Source organism: Pectinophora gossypiella, unplaced genomic scaffold (assembly GCF_024362695.1).
Source record: "Pectinophora gossypiella unplaced genomic scaffold, ilPecGoss1.1 Pgos_50, whole genome shotgun sequence".
NCBI lineage: Eukaryota > Metazoa > Arthropoda > Insecta > Lepidoptera > Gelechiidae > Pectinophora > Pectinophora gossypiella.
In genome coordinates this window covers 59,433-67,866 of record NW_026063260.1, presented here as the reverse complement: position 1 = coordinate 67,866, position 8,434 = coordinate 59,433, and the positions used below count along the sequence as shown (strand labels likewise).

Here is an 8,434-nt window from a genome sequence, read left to right as displayed (position 1 = left end):
ATTTTAGGAATAGGCCAAACGTAGGGTTCAATACAACTAGCGGCAGCAATGGTAATAGAGCTAGTGGTTTCAAGATAAAATCAGTACCGAATGACACCGGTATATTTTGTTTTAATTGTAAGGGATCAGGTCACCCATTTCGAATGTGCCCGAAACCACTTATTCAATGTACTCGGTGCAACAAAGTAGGCCATAAAATAGACAGTTGTTTTATGAAACCCGACGAGTAGCGTGATAGTAAGGCTACCAATTCTCAAAAGACGATGTGCATATCCACGTCTACTCTGAACTTGAAGTTCTATAAAGAAGTTTTTATTAACGGGGTTCCAGTGAAAGCTTTTGTAGATTTCGGCAGTGAGGTTTCTCTTTTGGCAAATTCAGAATTAACACATTTGGGCCTTCAACACAACAACGTAACGACAGCTTTAAGGGGATTTGGCAACGAAGTTGTTTATTCGTTAGGGAAGGTGACGATTAGCTTCACACCCTGCAGTTAGGCGATAGTGAATTATGCCGGATTCGAGAGATACTTTCATCTGACTTAGATGCTAATGGATTAAAAGAAATAAAGGAAAATGTTGTTATCAAGGATAACAAGTTATACAGGTGTGTTAATTGTAATAGATCTGATTTGCGTTGGGTGGTGCCGAAGGGGGCAAGGTGGCAGCTATGACTTTGGCCTAGAGAACACTGGATCGGTTGAAGAGGACATATTGGTTTTCCTAAGATGTCAAGATTCGTGAAAAAAAAATATATGTGGATGCTTGCATCGAATGCGCATGTTCTGGGAATATGCGCATATTCTAAGAATATGCGCATGTTCTGAGAATGTGCGCATTAGTAGAGATTACGTCTACAAATTTTAAAAATGATGGAAAAAGTAAAAAGTTACTACCACAATTATTCGGATCCATATCGTGTTATTGCAGTACTCGGTAATGACCGGTATAAAATCGCGGCGACACCAGGTTTAAGTAATAGTAGACATAAGCGTAAAACTACAATCGCTGCCGATCGTTATGTTGCCCTGGGTTCATGTAGCAGCCTTAAGCATAAATGAAAGTGACACGGATCTTGAAAATATTGACAGTGAACATGATTTTTAACAGCGTTTATTGTTGTTGATCATGACTTAGAGTTACGAATCAAATTTAAATCAACGATATTACATCTTTTGTATTTAGTATAAATATCAATATGTGTAAAATGTGTATGAAGGTATCACTATACTATAAGATTAAAGGTATTATGACAATAGTTTGTTAAGGTAGCGACCATGTGATTGACTCGTTTTTAAAGTATAAAGTACCATGTGATTGGTTAGGTAATATTTGAGAAACAGAGAACCATGTGATTGGTTCGTTAAATTTAAGGTATAAAGAACCATGTGATTGGTTCGTTAAATTTAAGGTATGAAGAACCATGTGATTGGTTAACTAATATTAGAGAAACAGACGACCATGTGATTGGCTCGTTGGTATTGAAATAAAAAGGACCATGTGATTGGTTCGTTAGAACTGAGATAGAATGGACCATGTGATTGGTTCGTTAGAACTGAGATAGAATGGACCATGTGATTGGTTCATTAGTATGTAATATAGATTAATTTAATTGTAAACAAAATCTATTACCTTATATCTAAATATCTTGAATTGTTATTCTGTGCAGCTAATTAAAATTACCTTTGTACCACCATAAATCGGTAGCTATTACCCACGGCTAGAAAGCATTTTTGTGGGTTCATATAAATCTATACCTATTACCGGTCATTCTAATTTACCAACATTCTTAATTTGAATATAAATATTTTCTTTTACATTAATGGACGTAAAACCCAATGTTGAGTTAAATCGAATCTCTATCATTTAATTATTGCGTCTAGAAAACCGGGTCTTACGATTAAAATCTTTGTATAGTGAATTTCAAAATGAACAACCTCATGTCTATTCAAAAACTTAACTGCTCTATGAAACTGTGTGAAAAGATTGAAATGAAATGAAATGAAATGAACTGAAATGAAATTTATTGTGTGATTAACTTAAATATACTTTGTTAATTAGATACATTAAGCTGGAAGCGTGCATCAATCAGCCGAGTGTTAGGCTCATCTGTCGACGTGTATGGGGACATACACGCGGTCAGGATGGACGAGTGTTAGGCTGAATTGTTCGTCGACAGTTATAAGACATTTTTCTATAAATGGCAACACAAGAATGGGGTTGTCAAATCGGACGGATTGATACACGCTCTCTTGCGTTGGGGACCTTGTCGACATCGGACGTGTTTACCAAGTTAAGTGTTATTTGATACCAGAATAAATAAGTGTGATTACTGTTCTTCCGTATTTTTACTACAGTTGTATTCTTCGGATATTATATTTATTTTACCCCGTTGCATTCATCGGGAGATGATTTTACCCATATTTATTAGTACCCGTTGCATTCATCGGGCAATATTTTTACCGCAATATGTACTACCTGTTGCATTCGCCAGGTCTAAATATCGAAATATATATTTTTTCTGACTACCCTCATACCAATAAGTATATTTTTTCCTTTTCTACAAAATTTTCAGAACATATGGAATATAATGCAGGCATATCAGCTATACCGCAGATAGCTACCGATTCAGATAATCCACAAGCACCGGCTATCGATAACGATGTCGAATGCTCCGAGAATATGGTGAACGAAAGCGCCTTTGATGAGGTCAGTCAGATGACGGAGACTACAGGTATGAGTCCAATTACCACGTATTATGAGCATACTGATAATGCTGCTGACGATTTTGATCCCGATTTATTACGGGAACTGGGTGATTTAGATACGGACCCTACCGAATTTGGTGAGAATTTACAATCTGACGTTGCTGCACGATTTCAAAAGATTTTACAAGAAGGAATGAAAAAGGATATAAAAGAAGAGTTGCTTAAAAAATATCTTTTCCCTAAAAATGTCACTTTGGCTAAAAGCCCGACTCTAAACCCGGAGATTGGGGCCATTCTACCAGAGACCTGTAAGCAGAGAGATAAGCGATTGGCAGCAAAACAAGACCAACTAGGTAAAGCACTTGCTGCTTTAGGAATAGCTCTAACGCCTCTTTTGAAGAAAAATCCACACATCCCCGAAGTTATACGTATATTAAAGGACGCTGGTGTTTTACTGGCTGACTCGCACTTTGCTGAGACTGATACTCGACGTTCCGTTATAATACCTCTAGTAGACAAGTCTTTAACAGACTCTTTTAAGGACCGAAAGAGGGATGTTTTTCTATTCGGGGAAAAGCTGGGGGATTTAGTAAAGGACACTAGAGGCATAAAAAGGACGGGGCAGTTGATACAACTTTCTGCCTCCAATTTAAATGCAAGAGACCCACCGTCCCGAGGACCGCGGCAGCAACGTGGCGGCCAGACGTACCAGCACCGAGCCGGGGGGCCGAGGTCTGCACAGGCGGTCCAGACGTTCCAGACTGTAAACACTTGTCCTTCCTTAAATCACTATACTGGCTCGTCACTACACCAGTATGCAGGTAGACGTCCGCTCTCACCGGTGGCTCTCACGTGACTGTCCTACCTCACTACCCGTGCACCCGAGACAGCATTATATCTATTATATAAATAGATATAGAAACACTACATCCCTTCCTCATTATAATTTATTGATTCAATCTATATCAATTATTTTTAATCAACCTAGTATTATTATAATCCTTTTAATTTATTTTCCTCTTGATCTTGATCACTTTTATCTTCATCCTGAACTTTCCATTCAATAATTAATTTAATATGTGTGTATATAATAATAATTTTGATCAACCTAGTATTAATATTCCTACGAATTGTTTCCATCTTGATCTTTATCACTTTTATCTTCATCCTGAACTTTCCATTCACCTTCTTTTCTTTTTAGGTGTTTTCGTTTCGCCTCAGTCTTTGCCCAGTTTCTTCGTTTCTAACTGTTACATCTCCACCTTCCGTTTGTTCAACAATGTGTGGTGTTGGCTTAAAGTTTGCTGTCAATTTATTTCCTTTTTCTGTTTCCTTTACATAAACTTTGTCTCCTTCTGAAAGTTTTAGGTCTTCGGCTCTTCTCTTCCTATCTCCATATTCTTTCCCTTTCTCTTTCTGAATTGTGTCCCTGTCTCTTGTTTCACCATCAGCTATGTTACTTTCCTGGTCTAGTAAAGAGGGAATTTTATCCCTATTTTGTCTCCTAAAGAACAATTCGGAAGGGGTTTTTCCGGTTACAGAGTGAGGAGTAGAATTATACATCATAATATAATCCCACACACTTTCCCTCAAGTCCTCCTTCTGAATTTGGCAAATTTTTAGTCGTTTTAAAATATCTCTATTTTGCCTCTCGACCTCTCCGTTTTGTTGAGGCCAGTACGGGATCGTGTTAAATAATTTTATATTGCATTGCCGGCAATATTCCTTAAATTCTTCACTAACAAATTGACGGCCATTATCCGCCGTTATAGATGTTGGGTAGCCAAGGCGACTAAAGATCTCCTTTAACAATTTGATTATTTGTGTACTTTTAATAGCTTTGGTGAATTTTATCTCCTTGTACCTACTATAATAATCAATGACCACTAACAAATAGTCATTACTTGGCAGTGGGCCTAGTAAGTCCATAGCGATGTCCAGCCATGGCGCTGCGGGAAGTTCTCGTCGTTTCATGGGCACAGGAGGGGTAGGTAATCCGACAAGAGTGACGTCACGAACGTGAGTGACGTCACGAACGTCGTGTTACCGTGTTCACGTACCCGTTGCTGTATCAAAAAGAAATATAAAAACCGTGTATTGTGCTATCAAATCATAATAAACATAAACTTACCAAGTTCATAATTACCCTTAATTGTGGACACAGTGTTCAGTGCAGTGTATACACCAGAAAAACCACAATAAATAGTCACTATCAATAATATTTATTTATTCACGGTCGTAATCATAAACTTAATACAAAAAGTACCGTCAAAACAAGCGCGGTGGCGGGGTCGGCTTCTACATACGCCGCGGCGTCTCCGCCCGCGTGCTGCCTCACCCGCCGTCTGGTTGTGTCGAGCAGATGTGGCTCGCTATTACAGTTAACGGCAAAAAAGTCGTTATAGGCACCGCATACCGCCCACAATGGGTAACAGTAGACTTGATTTTGGGGGCGCTGTCCGAGTCTGTGTCTACATTTTCGTGGAGTGATCATACAGTACTGCTTGGGGACTTCAATGTCGATATGTTGGACGTCGCTGATCGAGACGGCTCCGTCAAGAAGTTAAATACTTTCCTAAGCTGTTACAATTTAAATCAACTTGTTATTGAGCCAACACACTTCACTGGCCACAGCGAGACTCTCATCGATTTGGTCTGTACAGATGTAAAGGGGAGCTCTGTTGATGTCTATTATGTCCCTGAACTAGGAAGACATGCATTCCTTACATGTTTAATAAATATCCCCAAATGTAAACCCGCGCCATGTCGAATCACGCGAAGGTCATTACGGGACATCGATCTGAATATGTTCAATAAAGATCTGTCATCGTTATATTGGACCAACGTTAGTTCTTTAACAAATGTAAATGACATGGTCACCATCTACAGTGAAATGATTTCATACTTGTTCGATATCCATGCTCCCGTCAAAACCGTATCAGTAAAGTGCGAACAGTACCCGTGGATAACGTATAACATAAAACTTATGATGAAGAAGCGGGACCAGGCACATACCAGGGCTCGACTTACTAAGCAGGAAAACCATAAAAAATACTATAAAGATTTAAAAAAGCTAGTGAGTGAGGCATTGTATAGGGAAAAGCAGGCATACTTCGAACATTATATTAACTCCACTGAAAATGACTCGCGTACGCTTTGGAAACATATTAAAAAAAATGTGAGAATTAAAAGTAGGCCCGAATTGCCAGCAAATATTTTCCAGGACCCAAACGAAATAAATAACTATTTTCTAAATGTACCCGGTAGCGATAATGTAAAAATATCCCAATTGACTTATTTTGAATGTCATCAATGTGTGTCCGACACATTTACTTTAAGCCAGGTCACAGAAAGTGATATTATGAAAGTCGTCCGTAATATTAAAACGAATGCTGTTGGAATGGATGGTATTTCGCTGGATATGCTACTGCTTACCCTGCCTGATACGTTGACTGTGATTACCAATATAATTAATTGCTCTATAGTAACAAATACGTATCCTACATTATGGCAGAAGGCATTGGTAAAACCGATACCAAAATCTTCAAATGCCACAGAATTGAAAGATCTTCGTCCAATCAGTATCCTACCATGTATGTCCAAAATATTAGAAAAAGTAGTTGCCTCGCAGCTTACAAAATTTCTGGAAAAGAATAACATACTACCGTACGTACAGTCGGGGTTCAGGAAGGGATATAGCACCACGACTGCCTTGCTACATGTTGTAGATGATATACTGGCTGCGCGTGACAATGGTGAGGGGACTTTGCTGACTCTGCTGGACTTCTCCAGGGCTTTCGACTGTATTAATATCCCAATGCTATTGTCGAAGCTACACTATTACGGATTTAGCATAGACAGTATAAAGTGGTTTAGTAGCTATTTTGAAAACAGAGCCCAAATTGTCGAATTGTGCAACGAGGACGGTTCATCTGTCAGATCGGACTCTAAAACCGTCAAAAGGGGAGTTCCGCAAAGATCAATACTGGGTCCTCTTATGTTCATTATTTATAGCGCCGATGTGGTGAAACAAATAAAGAACTGTAAATTCCACGTTTACGCCGACGATATACAGATTTACACTTCATGTAAGCCTTGTGATACTCGTCTGGCGGAAATTAGACTAGAAGAAGACTTAGAACGTGTTGCAGCATGGGCGGAAGCGAACACCCTAGTACTTAACGCAAGTAAAACGAAGTATATGATTCTTGGAACTAAACAACAGATAGACGGTATTACGCGTCAAGGGTTGAACGTTAGTATTCGGGGCGAAGTGGTACAGCGAGTGTCTGAATCGCGAAACCTAGGGTTGCTAATGGACGAAGAGTTACTTTTTGAAAAGCACATTACGAATACTGCTAGCAACTGTTTTTACAGACTGAAAGTAATGTACCAAATTCGAGAATATTTAAGTACTCCCATTCGAATCAAACTATGCGACTCTTTAATTCTCTCTAAGTTTAATTATATGGACGCTGTGTATGGGCCTCGGCTTCTGGCGCGCTCACAAAAACTGGTTCAGAGAGTACAGAATGCTTGCGCTAGATTCTGCTTCAAAATTCCTCCCCGCACACACGTAACACCTTACATAAACAAGGCTAGAATCCTAAAAATGAAATATCGCAGACAGTTTCATTTTGCAACGCTGATGTTCGGAATAGTTAATTTTAAATTACCGCCATATCTTGCGGACAAACTAGTTTGGTCCCGCGACGTGACTGCTGCCAGGACCCGTGCGTCGTACTACTCACTCGCGGTACCTCGTCACCGCACCACCGCTTTCCGTGGCAGTTTCAGGTTCGCCGCATCCAAGTGCTGGAACGATTTGCCGCCGCCGTTTCGTAGTCTGAAAACAATTTACAGCTTTAAATCAAAGTACAAATGCTATCTCCTAGATATGCAGCTATTAAGCTAATTAAAATTTTACCTAATTGGTTTCGACACGTCAACGTGGCGGAGTCCTCCTTGCGGGCTGGATGCGGCGACACAACCTTTGTCATGATTATTATTATTTTCCGTCGGGTAATGTTTGCATGGTCTGAAAAGTAATGGCAATATTATACACAGGCTTAATTATACTGTCCGTCAATCAAAAATAAAAAGTGCGTACTTATTCAATATTAGTGGATGGTATAGGTGGGTACATTAAGCATAAAACACTATATTTTGTTTTGGCTTACCTCATGGATCTGTTTATTGGGGTTTTCAAACGACTGCACGTTTCCATTATTTACTTTGGATGTTGTTGAGTGTATTGGACGTACTTAATTTATTGTTTCTTATTTGGTTAATGTATATTTGCTTTATTTGATTCACTTTATTTTTTCTTTTTAATTAATATACGCAATTCTATTACAAATTTATAATTTCGCTTTACTTTGGGAACACGTCGTGCCCGTTCGGCAGCGCGGCGGTCGAATGGAAAAAAAAGTTTTGTTTATAAGTAAGTACTAGTAGTAACCAAACTACTTTACCGACCGAGCTAGAATCGGGGTGCGGCGCGCGCGATAGATAGGTACTAAGACAGACTACACAATACACATTCATGGGATTCGTATTTGTTTATATTATTACATTTGTTTACTAGTTTTACCTATATTAATAACTTTCTTTTTTATTCTAACCTTAAGTATTTACGTATACATCTTTGCGATAATATTTGTCTATGTACACTCTAATTCTATTAAAATAATTTGGTATATATTATAATGTATATTTTTGAATTGA

The 8,434-nt window shown here is 38.7% G+C and overlaps 1 protein-coding gene and 1 long non-coding RNA gene across 2 annotated transcripts; one reads left to right on the top strand and one right to left on the bottom strand.

Moving 5' to 3' along the window:
- The first annotated feature begins 2,579 nt into the window (after positions 1–2,579).
- On the top strand, positions 2,580–3,563 carry LOC126381413 (uncharacterized). The gene has a single exon (XM_050030888.1). The coding sequence runs from the start codon at positions 2,580–2,582 to the stop codon at positions 3,561–3,563; it is 984 nt and encodes a 327-aa protein (XP_049886845.1).
- Positions 3,564–7,148: 3,585 nt separating this feature from the next.
- On the bottom strand, positions 7,149–8,126 carry LOC126381410 (uncharacterized). The gene is made up of 2 exons (XR_007568808.1): positions 7,635–8,126; positions 7,149–7,553 (listed from the first exon to the last, which is right to left on the bottom strand). It is a non-coding gene; the product is annotated as an uncharacterized LOC126381410 (long non-coding RNA).
- Positions 8,127–8,434: the final 308 nt, after the last annotated feature.